Below are 13101 nucleotides of genomic sequence, written 5' to 3' on the forward strand. Positions count from 1 at the left end.
TGATCACAGTGCAAGTCGGAGGAAATTTCTTTGACGAAAAATTCCCCCGACCAGAACGGGAATCGAACCCGAACACCCGGCATGTTAGTTATGACGCTAACCACGGGAGCACTAACCTACTGGTCGTAATTATTTTTACTTGAAAAATCAGTGATGTATAACTTTGTGAGATTATATGCAGTATATTCATAAATTGTGAGATTATAAAAGATGAACATGTTTTTTTTTGTAAACTTCAGATAAGTATTTACTAAACATACTAAACATATAAAGAATATGTGTGAAAAACTTTCTTCGTGTGATATCTTTCGAAACAGTCCCTAAAATGCAGCTCTGGTTTTCGCATGTATCACAAAAATAACTAGTTTGGGGTCTTCGAATTTGTGAAAAGTGTGTAAAAACATCATTCATTTCAAGTGTGGGAAAATACGATGCGCGGAGTGATTTGCTGTTGCAATAATGTATCCAATCAAAAATGCAGTGCAGCAGTGCTGTGATAGAATGGGAAAAGAAAGATGTTTAGTTACTTTGTTTATTGCGAAGTTCCACTCAAGCGGCCATATTTTGTTTTTTATCACTCCGTTTCTAGTTTTGTCAGAGAAGCTCTTTGCTCTCTGCGAGAGCATATCAGTGGAATTTTATACCGGTTGAATTGAAATGGTTTTTTGTGTAAAGTTTCCGTAGCTCGCGTCACCGGATGCCTACTCGTTTTCATTCGTGTTCTCAGCGGTTCCTCCGAGCGTAAATGTGCCTGTTTTAATTCTTGTGCACCTTAGTGGTGGCATCATCATAGAACTAGAGATGTCTAAATTTTTCGTTTATTCGATTATCGATTAATCGTCGGATCATTTTTAATTATTCGATTCATTCGAATAATTGTCTTTCAGTATTCGATTAATCGAGCGAATATTTTTTTCTTGTAATAATTATGAACAGAAATTGCATAATCAAAAAAATTATGATATTATAATTTTAAAAGTTGCATTAAATATAATTGTAAAATAAACATGGAGTAGCATCATGGTTTTTGAATGAAATGATATTTCAGTATATTGATAAATTCACCATTTCATGATTTTTTGTATCACGGTTGTCTATCGGATGGTCGCTGTTGAATAAAAAAAAATCATAGCCTAACTCTTGACCTAAAAATGTATTAATCTTGAAAATGGTTTCTTTTTCTATTAATCGCGATTACTGTGATAACTATTCGATGTATTCATATTTTGATTTTTAATTATTCGATACCAAATTACTCGATTATAATTGCAGATATTCGATTATTTGAATTAATCGAACGATTAACCGACGTCTCTACATAGAACGAGACGCTGCCAACCTGGACTCAGCGGGAAGCTAAGCGAGCTAAGTTTTTTTCTTTTTTTCTTCTCTCTAACGCATATATCTTCTCGGGGGATTCACAGTAGGGCTGGGTGTATTTTTGCATGTTTTTTTTTCAGATTCCCAATGTGGATGTGTCTGCTTAAGGATCCGCACTCAGGAAGAACTCGAATACCAGGATACTCGAATTTTAAATTTGAGATTCTAGATCCTAGATTTTAATTTCGAAGCGGCCGCCGCTCTTTCGGATATATAATTGATCGGAGAAAATTCAGAGCGTGATGAATCACGCATATTATCATACAGGCAAACCTGTTTTTGTGCGGTTTCTCATTTGTGTGACTGTTTAGGTGCGATTTTATGATTTGTGCGATTGGTTTGTGTGATTCATGACCCGATGTCATAATAAAGTCGCACAGAAAGGGTTGCACAAGCGAGGAATGGCGCAAGAGGGGACCGCACAAAAACAGGTTTGCCTGTATATGAGTCCGTTTTATTTTGGAGGTATTTTCCGATTTCTCAGATTTCTCATGTTCTTTCAATACTATGGTCGGGTATTAAAAAAATAATTGAAAGTATAGGAGCATTGTAGATTCGCTTTGTTGCAGAAGTGTTTCCCAGTGACCTTTTCAGGTTTCCCATGGATCCTCCGTCGTTAGGTGTGGAAATATTGAAAAAAATAAAAAGTGTACTATTTTTGCTTTTGTTGTAGATGTGTTTCTAAGTTTTCTCATAGATCCTTCGTCATTGGATATAAAAATATTCCAAAAACCAAAAGGTAGCGACGTGAATATTCACGAAATATACTGTAAGTTTGCTTTATATGTAGAGGTTTTTCTCGGTGACCTTCTCAGGTTTCTCATGGATCCATCGTCTTTAGATATAAAAATATTTGAAAAATATGAGGTTTAATTCAGTGAGAAATGTCTGTTAATGTTGCGAAAAAGTGTGCTGCCTGCCTCAGTACAGTTTAATCCAGTTAAATTTCCTAAAATTTCATGGAACAATTCCGTAGATTATCAAATTGGAAGTAAATTTTTAGCGGATGTTTGAATCTTACGTTCGTTATTCATGTTTTTTTCTTCGTCGCGTGTGTATGATTTGAGAAATGAAATTGAACAGTGAGTTCACAATACACAGTGAGTTTTTAAAAAAGTTTTTTATGGCCTTCTCAGGTCAGGAAAAATATCTATGTATTACGCACGATGAATAACGAAATGCATATTTTATTCAAATCTCATTTCGTCGACTAGTTGAGAGTTCGCGTTTTTAGAATCACATCACTTACCGCAGTGAGTCCTGATTATTCTTAACCATTCCCACTGACAACTATCCCTTCCATGATAAACGCTAGGGAACCACGCTATAGAGGCGACCCTTCTGGCCTTCGGGCGGCGAATATCATAATAACATTCCTTCCCTTCCCCTGGTGACTGTAAGGACGTGGCCGGCGTCGTTATTGACCATTTAAAGCTTGAATCACCGAAAATTTGCTTAACGAGAATGATTCCCAAGCGTCATTCTGTGTGTTCTTTGTGCAATTTGGTTGGTTCAGGTCAATCACGGAGAGCAACTACGAATTGTACAGTCTACCCAAGCTCAAGCTCTGTTTGAACATACAGAACAATGCTTTTTACAACTACACATTGCCGCAATGCATGAAATTTTGCATTAAGCTTTTCCTCAAGCATGGGTGACAAGTTTTGTTTATACTGAGTACCGTTATTTATTATTCAAAGATGTACCATTTTAATTCGTGAACAAATTCACTAGACATTATAATTTGTTTATAAGAAAAGTGAACTGTAAGTATAAGATTAGTATAGTTCATTGTTGTGGTGGCTGAGAGCAGACAAACGACCCCAAAGAGTTGAATCATAATTCAAGGGTTTGAGGATACAAAAACATAATTCAATCCACCTACAGGCGTATTCGTGCCTTTCTAATAACTCAGTCTAAAGATTGATCTGTAGGGTTTATGTGCGGGTTATCCTAATGTGGTCAAAAATCTTTGAAATAGTCATCAATGAGCTAGTTTTGACAAATTATGAAGTTCGGTATGTCACATAATGGGATTCGTTTCTGGTCATAAAGTGGTCACATTTCCGAAACCTGATCCGGAACACATCCAGGTTACGTCAATGCGATCATATGGTCGGGGTTCTGCCAAAACGAACCAAGCGCCAAAAAACATCATTTTGAGATATTTAAATTTGAAGCCTACTAATTGACCGTGGCTGATCAAATCTATTATTTTATCGCTCGAGTGTTAAAGGCAGGATGTCTTCAAAGCACTGAGACTATGAATGTCTTAAAAATAACACATAAATATTGAAAAAAATGACTTTTTGTTTTGGTACGCATGCTCTCAGATCACTTTGGCAGAGTGGAAATTAATGAATATAGTTTTCAGTTCAGTTTGTTTGGATGTATTTTAGTCTGAATCATTACTAAAATAATACTATTGAAGTGGTTGAGGAAAACTTGAGGTTCTTCGTCACTGATCAGGTCGTAATCAATATCAACATTGTTTTGTAATCGGGAACCAGCTTCATGAAGTATTCATTGTTTGCAGGAGGTAAATATTTCATCAGATGTTGGATGTCGTTGTACTCGCACGAAAAATCTACGTTCTCCCTATGAAAATCCGAGATTTGTTCATTTGTCTCATTTATTTCTTGTTCTAAAATGTTATGATCGAAGATAATTTGAAGGAAATGTTCAGCCAGAATGAACCAAGTCAAAAAATACCACCTAGAGTATAATTGCCTCTTACATTTCTGTCCCCCATAACTAAATCTTTCTCAATCACATACTCCCTTTCATGCTGTGAGCCCACATCTTCGTTAATTTCAGATTCAAAATCATTAATAAAGAGAAAAACAAATTTATGTAGCTGCTGGACACGCAAAACATTATTATCTTTGCAGCCAGAGCGAACCAAGTCCATGCTAACAATTAATATAATATTACCGCAAAACACATTAGTATTTTGTAACGGCTCTTGAATAATCCAATGCAATGAACGCAATTTCATCTTTTTCGCAGCCTTCTTCTTCTTCTTAAATGGCGTTAACGTTCCCTGTGGAACTTTTGCCGTTTCAATGTATGCATTAAGTAGCGTCATTTATTAATGATTAGTTGAGATTTCTTAAGCCAAATGACACGCCTTGAATGTATTCCGAGGGGCAAGCTCTAGTATACGCGTGACCACAGTGCAAGTCGAAGGAAATTTCTTTGACGAAAAATTCTCGCATAATTTTCGTTTGGAAGCCTTTGTTAACTGTCCGAATTACACGGTTAATTTATTGTCGATAGATTATCAGTTTCTGCATCCAGTGGTGTAATTAACTCAATTTTGAAAAAAAATGGCGCTTGGTTCGTTCTGGCAGAACCCCGAACATATAGGCTTGAATTCATCACAAGTAAGCCCCAAATGGCGGGTTTTGTGCAATTTTGTGTTTATGAAGACTCCGGAATCATTTTGTCATTTTTAACGAAAACAAATCTTTTTAACAGCACACAAATATTCTCCGAACACAGGATGAAAATTCGACAAATATTATGGTTGCTGCTGAATAATTGAATAATTGTTGCTGAATAATATAAGTAAAGTATCGGCCGGGTGTGCATTAATATGTTTTGCGTTTATAAATGTGGTTTTGATGTGGATGACGGTACTACTGATTCCGCTTTTGCATTTTCCTTTCTTATATCTATAAATCACGCCAACTGTTAAAAAATATAGAGAAAGAATCTTGGTATAGACTTCGATGCTAAAGTTGACATGAAATAAATATTTTAGGAACTCAATGGCCTCCACAATTTACGGTCGATTTAAGATCACCCTCTCCTATTGCTGCATTTATTTTAATAAGCAGTCTTCAGAATGCAATGTAGTGCTGATGTACAACAAGTTTTTGGCACTCAATTGAACTCTCCTCACTCCATGTGTACAAATGCGCTCTGGGGAATGAACACGCACCGAAATATGTTTTGTTGTCAACACCGTTCGCTTTAAGGTTCGAGCATCCTTACTGCACCGTATTCATACACCGTGTTTATATACCCTGCCGTACACTGTTTGTCCGGAGGTCAAATATTTGACATTTTTAAACAGATAAAGTTTGGTTTGAATTTGGTACAAACACTATTTTGTTTATCACTCATCAATTATCAACAGTGACAAACAATGTCAAATATCGAACATGGAAAAATGTACTGACAGGTTTGAGGAACAAATCGAAAGAAAATTTTAGGCATTCAGTAACTGAATATTTCCCTGTCGTGTTTTGGGTTGTACATATTTGATTAGTACACGTTGATCAAATTTTATCTGTCAAAAACTGTCAGACTTCAGTCAGAAAGTGTATGAGCACCCTCAGAACGACCGAAGACAAAATGGGTGCTAGAATTTGATGTGTGTGTGTAAATGAGGCGTGCATCACACACGCTGTTTTGTATCGGAGTTCTGCGTCGTGTTCAAGAACCGCTCTCATGTTCAATGAGTTTGGTAGACTTCGTTCCAAAAGAGAACACGTGCTTTTTAATTAACACGCGCTGATGAAAATTGAACTCGGGTGCAGCGCGTATGTTTTCTGAAGACTGATAATGAGAAAGTTTTCTGAATGTGATGGCATTTACTTGATCGAATTTATATTTATTAAGGAACCAGGACATTGCTGTCCATAAAATGAAATTATATATTCGAAGTTTCAAGGCTTGTCGTCAATACAGCCATTACAGCTTTCTACCGTCGTCGACTATCATGAGATTTTTTTTACTTTGTATAAAGAGAGTGATTGTGTACAGTTACGTGAGAGGCTCAACATCAATTCGAAAGTTCGTTTTTGTAGAGATCGGAGTTGAATATACAGGGTGCGTTCACAATGTTTCAATCGTGAATCAACAAAATATGAAACGTTTCTGTACAATCGTATTTCACTCATGTTTTTTCCTTGTTCATAAACTCTGCACGGAGGCTGCGTTATTTACTGTGTATTAGAGATAGGAAATTGCGTTACGTAAGGGGGCAGGGGGTCCAAAATCCGAATTTTTAACGTGACGTAATTTGTGCACCACCCCTAATGAGTGGATTTGAATACGACGCAAATACGTCAAAAGATTCTCTATTCAGAGCTCACCTTTCGTATTCTGTATCTCTCGCGGAGTCTCGAGCTCGCTCCAGCTCCCGCTCGATCTCGAACAGTTCTCGTTCGGTGTCTCGAAATACATACCGCGAGCCGTAATCACGCTCCCGCTCGCGTAATCGCTCCCGCTCCCTTTCCCGATCCCGTTCGCTCTCCGTGTGATGGTATATTCGGGGATCACGTGATATCTCGCCACGTGAGTTCGGCAACGAGTGAACACCGTATGGCAGCGAGTGGGTATTTAAGGATAAATGAAGATTCTGATGAAACGGACAGGAAAAGATTCAGGGGGAATGTTCTGTGCAGCATTGCAGATGCGGATACTCACATGCGTAGGGCTTGCATTTAATCGCGGAAAATTAATATTAGTTTGCTTTAACTGTAGGGTTGTTGGTTTAATTGGTCTTGGTGGCAGTCTTCTTCCGAAATCTCTGTGTGATTGTAATACTGGATACGTATGCTGGATGTATGGGCGAGACACTGCAACGACGATAGTGAGATTATTTTCTAGGTTGTCGAAACGGAAGAACCTCTCAGACGCCTACCGATTTCCTCCCGATAGCGCTCGCGTTCTCTTTCCCTCAGTTCTTGTAACCGTGCCGGACTTGGGGATCGCGATCGCTGGCACAGACTGGTAGTCCCATAGGGATGTATCCTCCGGTTGTACCGATGATGTGCGCTTATCTGGGTATCCAAACGCGTGGGCGAGGGTGATCGTGCTGGGCTGGTGGCTACGGACCAGGAACCTTTATGTTTTCAAAATTTCAAATCTTTGTACATGGTGTTTGTGTATTTGTGTATCTATATTCATTTTCTTGACTTATCTCTAAAATTGGGCTGGGCGCTGTTTTTGTACCCAGCTACGTAGCCTGTTAGGCAGTGCAGGGGTCATGCGCACCAAGCCAAATCTTGCGCTAAATAGGCAATGGGCGCCAATATTCTGCTGTTGAATTGTGTGTAGCTATTGGGACATGCTGTGTAGACTAATATCTAGGGTTGATTCAATCAGGGCTCGCAGCAACCTATGGTATAGCTGCTACCTCCGATATATTGGGACTGTATGCATTTAAACTAGTTTGTGAACGCTAGTGGACATAAAGTGAAAACTGGTATTCACAAACAAGAATCAATACTCTACGATTGACATCACTTTGGTATAAACGAACGCTAGGCTAATGAATCATGCTACAGCTACAGCTTTTGAAATGAATGAATTGAGGGTTATCTGATTGTTATTTAAGTCCTGATGCTCTTTCGAACCTTTACTTCTGTACCTGATCGTGCAAACGGAGCCGTTGCCGAACAACTCGAAGGTATTCGAAGTCATACACTTTCGTGTGCGGGATCAGGAAAATAAATATAGGTACAGGGAAATGGAGTAAGTGAATTGTGCGAATGCGATAGTACCTCTACCGTATCTATAGCGCCCATACTGGTGCCTACCGATTAGGTGATCCCTACGTGCGATTTCCACCACATTGGATACCGTCTCCGAGAACCCAATGTCATGATGCAAATGTCGAGGACTCGGCGATCGCTCCAGTGCCGAACCACGTCTAAAAATGACGAAAAAAACAAAACAAAGTAATTTGAAAAAATTTAACCTTGATATCGTGCCGGATAGTGCCACTCATACTGTATACTAGGCGATCGTCTGTTGCCATTTCGATTGTCATGGTTAGGGTGCAGATGGCCATCGTCGATGTAGGCTTCCTGTATTTCGTGGCTTTTCCTATCCTGAAGATCGGGCGCGTCACACTCCAGCTGCAAACACTTATTATTCCGCCACGTTTCCAGCAGTAATATCCCGGCGTAAAGCTTTCCGACGGTCATTTTTCCCTTGTTCAACATGCTCCTCGGGGGTACCAAGAGGTCGATCATCTTCTTTGCTTGGATGGGCCATATTTGCTTGATGGTTTGGCGAAGTTCGCTGTCTGCTTGATCCATTTCTTCGGCTGTTGAATAAATATGTTTTAACTGAAGGAAATCATATTGTATTTTGCTGATAACCTACCAGGTCTCATCTTAATGCTAAGATTTTCCCGAATCAACGCAAACAATGTCGTCGTAAAGCTTACCCTCCCTTCTTCGTCCACTGGCATGTTCATTCGGATCAATTTCTTGTAAGCAAGTCTGTTTGGACATTTGTTCCCGAATCCAAGAGGTGGTGCCATATTTTTTAGCATGTCATACATCTCTGTATAGTGCAGTTTTCCACTACAGTAGATCAAACATTTAGTTTTGAAATTTAGTCAACTATGGAGCTTCATCAACTTACGAAGCAGACGGATCGTACTCTGCCCAAATCCTTACAAACTCGTCCAGATGATGAGCACCCAGAATACTGGAGTCACGCGTCAGGTAATCGAAATTGTCCATAATGACAGCGACGAACAAGTTCAACATCTGCAAACGGAAGAAAGAAAGAAAATCCATAAATAAAATGTTGACTCTAGAAGATGAAATACGTACTAAGAACGAGCAGAAAAAGATGAAGGATACAAAGTATCCGTAAGCCAGCGTCGATCCGCATGTTTCGTTCGGTTTGTTTGCTCGAGGGTCACAGGGTCGGCCCTTCAAACATGCTAACATAATATTTGGCCATGACTCTCCAGTTGCGCATCTGTATATTTTAAGTTGAATAGTTACATTAGAATAGCTCATTTCGATCATTATGACGGAGGGTGGAAACCTACCTAAATAATAGCATCAAACCATCAAGAAACGATCTGAAATTATTATGACGACTGATGGCAGTATCAGGGTCCAGTTCTATATTGCCGAAAACCTAGAAAACAAATATACATTCACGGAATGAACTACACTTTTTACAAAATTCAATCGCACCAACCTGCATTCCAATGATGGCGTAGATGAAGAACAACATTGCTATCAGCAAGCAGACGTAGGGCAGTGCTTTAAAGGATTGTACGAAGGTCCACAGCAGAATTCGGATCGTATCACCCTGACGGAGCAGTTTGATCAAACGGGCAGCGCGGAATAGTCGCAGAAAACCAACGTTGAAGGAATTTTCCTGTGGGAATGTGCCACGTTTTCCGGTTATGAAAAATTTGGAATATTTAAACAAAACACTGAAACACTTACCCAGAGCAGTAAAATGAGTGCATCTACTATACTGCCGATAACGGTAATCAAATCGAACACATTCCAAGCATCTTTGAAAAAATTCTGAAACGACATACATCTTCATTGAGACCCGGAGGAAACCGCAGGAAGGAGACATTCGCGGTAGCTTACCCTCGCACCAAATCCGATAATTTTGAGAACCGTTTCCACACTAAACATTCCGGTGAATATCATATTGAGGTACTTCATGAAGTTCTCTAGCTTTTTGTTCTGGTCGTGACACTGTAAGAGAGAAATGGCATGGGAACAGATTCTTCCCCGTACTTTCGAGCGAAACAGGTGTTTGATACGCACCTTCATCATCAGCAGTAGCGTATTGAACACAATCAGTGTCATGATGAAGTACTCGAATGGGGCTGAAACGATGATTCGCCACACGGTGTACTTGAAGCCGGAATGTTTCGTTGGAATGTAACGCTCGAGCGGTCTCGCGCCGATCGTGAAGTCGATGCAGGATTTCTGAAACAAATAATGTAAAATATTATTCGAATAAAAACCCCCTTTGGGTACCGTATAAGAACACATACCTGGTTCTTGTCAATCTCGCCATCCTGCAGCTCTGCCTCGCCCTGTTCCTGGAATGTGATGATAATCAAGGCAACGAAGATGTTCACGAAGAAGAATGGAAACACTACGAAGTAAACAACATAGAAGATGGACATTTCGATGCGGAAGTTTTGAATTGGTCCCTGATCCTCGTAGGTAGCGGCCATTGAGTTCTGGAGGACTCTGCAATTGGGAAAATTAAACTTTGTAGATTGACTTGAAAAGATTGGTTTATTAGGTTGAAGAGAAATGGATCCATTAGTTTTACGGAAACTTTAATCCAAGGCCGTATGCCGCAGCGACGACGAAACAATTGATCAGTACTTCCAAATGGAACCTAAACCTCTCCGCCAAATCGTCGCAAACAAGCAGGCTACAAACGTGCTCAAAAACGAGCCGGACTGTTGACTTATAAGAAGGTAGTGACATCAAATCGTGCTCCCGTGGCCAAATGGTTAGCGTCACACATTATGCCGGGAGTTCGATTTCGATTCCCGTTCTGGAAGAGAAGACTTCAAATCGCAGACAACAAAACAAGATGGCTAAAACACGATCTCGGAAACAGTACACGATGATGCAGTTGAAGTACGTGGTGATGGATGACGAAGCCTAAGTCCTGTTCCTGTTCTGGAGTTTCATATAGCAACTGGCGTTGAAAAAACGTCTGCTGCCGTTTCTAAAGCAACATGATAGTGAGTCACATCGTTTCCTATTTCGGAAAGAAAGAACCGACCCGTCGCAAGTTTTCGTGACGTGACGTGACACATTTGGATTAGCTTATTCCCCGGCCTCGGCTCAGTATATCACAATTTTCAATATCATATGACCAAAATCGCAATTTTCATTATCATATGGTCGGTGTTAAGTCAGAGGGGACCAAGTCGCAAAATTAAGAAAATCGAGTTATTGATTGCTTTAGGCATTTCGTAAGCTACATACCACATTCATCAGATTTGGAAAATCACGCGTACAGCAGGAATAACGCATTGAAATTGTTTTGAATGCTCAATGAAAACCCCTTATAGCACCAAAAGTTCGTTTTTCTCGAAATCATTAAAATGTCACATGGTCCGATCTTACTAAACACCGACCATATGATTTTAAATAGGAATGAATTTTTTAGAAAGACATATGAAGAAACATTGAATTTATTCACAGAAAATCGTTACTAGAAATCAAGATATCTGATTAGAATATGATGTATAGCATTCACAATTTCAATGGCCAGGCTTGCATTTCGCATTTATAAAAGAAAAAAATGTTAAATGTACCGAATTTTCTCCTTGTTGACCTTCATTGTTAACACCCTTTAACTTACATCTGAATGGAACAAACAAAAAACATTAAAAAAAAGTCAAATGTCACCATTACAACGAGCTTTAGAATTGAAATCGTATGGTCGATATTACGCGAGGTATTGATCACTAAAGCCAGCTACCGAAAAAAATAATGGATAACTTTATCCCAACCTAATATTTTAAAAGACCTTGCCTTCGATATTTCATTTTTTTCATTTTTTCATTAGGGTGTCCATTTCTTTTCATAACTTTTGAAATACCAGACCGATTCAGACGATCGATATATCAAATTAGCCAATTAGCTATTATTTTTTGGAAAATAGAAAAAATCATAACTTTAAAACGAAAAAACATCACAACTCTGATTTTTGGATGTGTCATGGAAAAAAACCTCAGCTTATAAGAAAAAATATAAAAAATATAGCGCCCCCAGTCCAGGGCAATGAGATACATATAGAGGTGAAGCAGTAGGCGAAGTGTATCTTTTTTTTTTTTATCTGTATTATAGTGATTTTCAACTCATTTGGCTGGTTCGTCACTTTTACTTCCATTTTAGGAAGAATGTCGGGAGTGAGAATTGAACTCGTGACCTTTAGCGTGAGAGGCATGGATGTTACCACTACGCCAGATCGCCTCCTCACGAAGTGTATCTGTATTGGCAAGGCAAATATCGTGTCGTAATTATTTACATTCAATATGGAATGTATATGGAAGAAACAAAACAATGTTGAAAGTACTTACGGTTGCATGATAATTTGAGCCAAAATTCTCATGATATCATTCAACTGGTTGTTTTTTAACAGATGAAAATTATATCGTGGCTTATTTCGATCATTCATGTGGTAAAAAGGTCCAGAGAGCAGTCGTAGGCTTAGCTCTCGAAAGCAGTAACATTTTAGGAGAAATTTTGATTAATTGGCGATTATTATCTCACAACATGCACACCGACACTGAGAGCCTTCGAAACATCAATTTCATAACGGTAAAATAATGAAACTTCGTTTGTTTCTATGAACGTGGGGGAGTGAAAATGGCACATGGAAATATCACTTTTATCCGTCTTTTTCGACGCCATTTCACGAATATTCACTTCCGGCTATCACATTAGCCTCATATTCAGCGGGATCTCTACAAAAATGTACGTTTTTAATTGATAAATTACTTCCTGAAAATAGCATTTTTCATCTTCATTACCTTTTTTCCAGGACATTGAATCCAGGGTTTTTAAAATAGCGCTCCGCGGAAAATTGGTGTTCCGCGAAGTTATAGCAAATGCTCCCACTTGAAAACCCACCTTGAAAAAACAACATTCTTTAACTCAATAATGGACATATAGTGATATATCTTGTTTACTCTGGGTCAGATGTCGTTAGAGATGTCTATTTTTTTCGTTTATTCGATTATCGATTAATCGTGGGGACATTTTTAAATATTCGATTTATTCTAATAATTGTCTTTCAGTATTTGATTAATCGAGTGCATATTTATTTCTTGTAATAAAAATGCACAGACATTGATAATAAAAAAGATTATGATGTCACAATTTTACAAGTTACATGAAATCGAATTTTAAAATAAACATGGTGCAGAATAATGGTTTTTAAATGAAATGGTATTTC

The 13101-nt window shown here is 38.6% G+C and overlaps 1 protein-coding gene across 1 annotated transcript in view; it reads right to left on the minus strand.

The window, feature by feature from the left end:
- LOC129780623 (voltage-dependent calcium channel type A subunit alpha-1-like) overlaps positions 1 to 13101 on the minus strand; it is an 88254-nt gene that overhangs the window by 11281 nt on the left and 63872 nt on the right. The window contains exons 12-25 of the mRNA XM_055789095.1: positions 10166 to 10367; positions 9933 to 10097; positions 9750 to 9860; positions 9597 to 9680; positions 9343 to 9525; positions 9188 to 9279; positions 8964 to 9114; positions 8770 to 8897; positions 8506 to 8708; positions 8128 to 8446; positions 7899 to 8047; positions 7037 to 7237; positions 6820 to 6971; positions 6486 to 6751 (exon numbers count right to left, since the gene is read on the minus strand). Of these exons, the coding sequence (XP_055645070.1) occupies positions 6486 to 6751; positions 6820 to 6971; positions 7037 to 7237; positions 7899 to 8047; positions 8128 to 8446; positions 8506 to 8708; positions 8770 to 8897; positions 8964 to 9114; positions 9188 to 9279; positions 9343 to 9525; positions 9597 to 9680; positions 9750 to 9860; positions 9933 to 10097; positions 10166 to 10367 (2406 nt within the window). The remainder of the gene's footprint in view (positions 1 to 6485; positions 6752 to 6819; positions 6972 to 7036; positions 7238 to 7898; positions 8048 to 8127; positions 8447 to 8505; positions 8709 to 8769; positions 8898 to 8963; positions 9115 to 9187; positions 9280 to 9342; positions 9526 to 9596; positions 9681 to 9749; positions 9861 to 9932; positions 10098 to 10165; positions 10368 to 13101) is intronic.

The sequence above is a fragment of the Toxorhynchites rutilus genome, chromosome 3, assembly GCF_029784135.1.
Source record: "Toxorhynchites rutilus septentrionalis strain SRP chromosome 3, ASM2978413v1, whole genome shotgun sequence".
Taxonomy (NCBI): domain Eukaryota; kingdom Metazoa; phylum Arthropoda; class Insecta; order Diptera; family Culicidae; genus Toxorhynchites; species Toxorhynchites rutilus.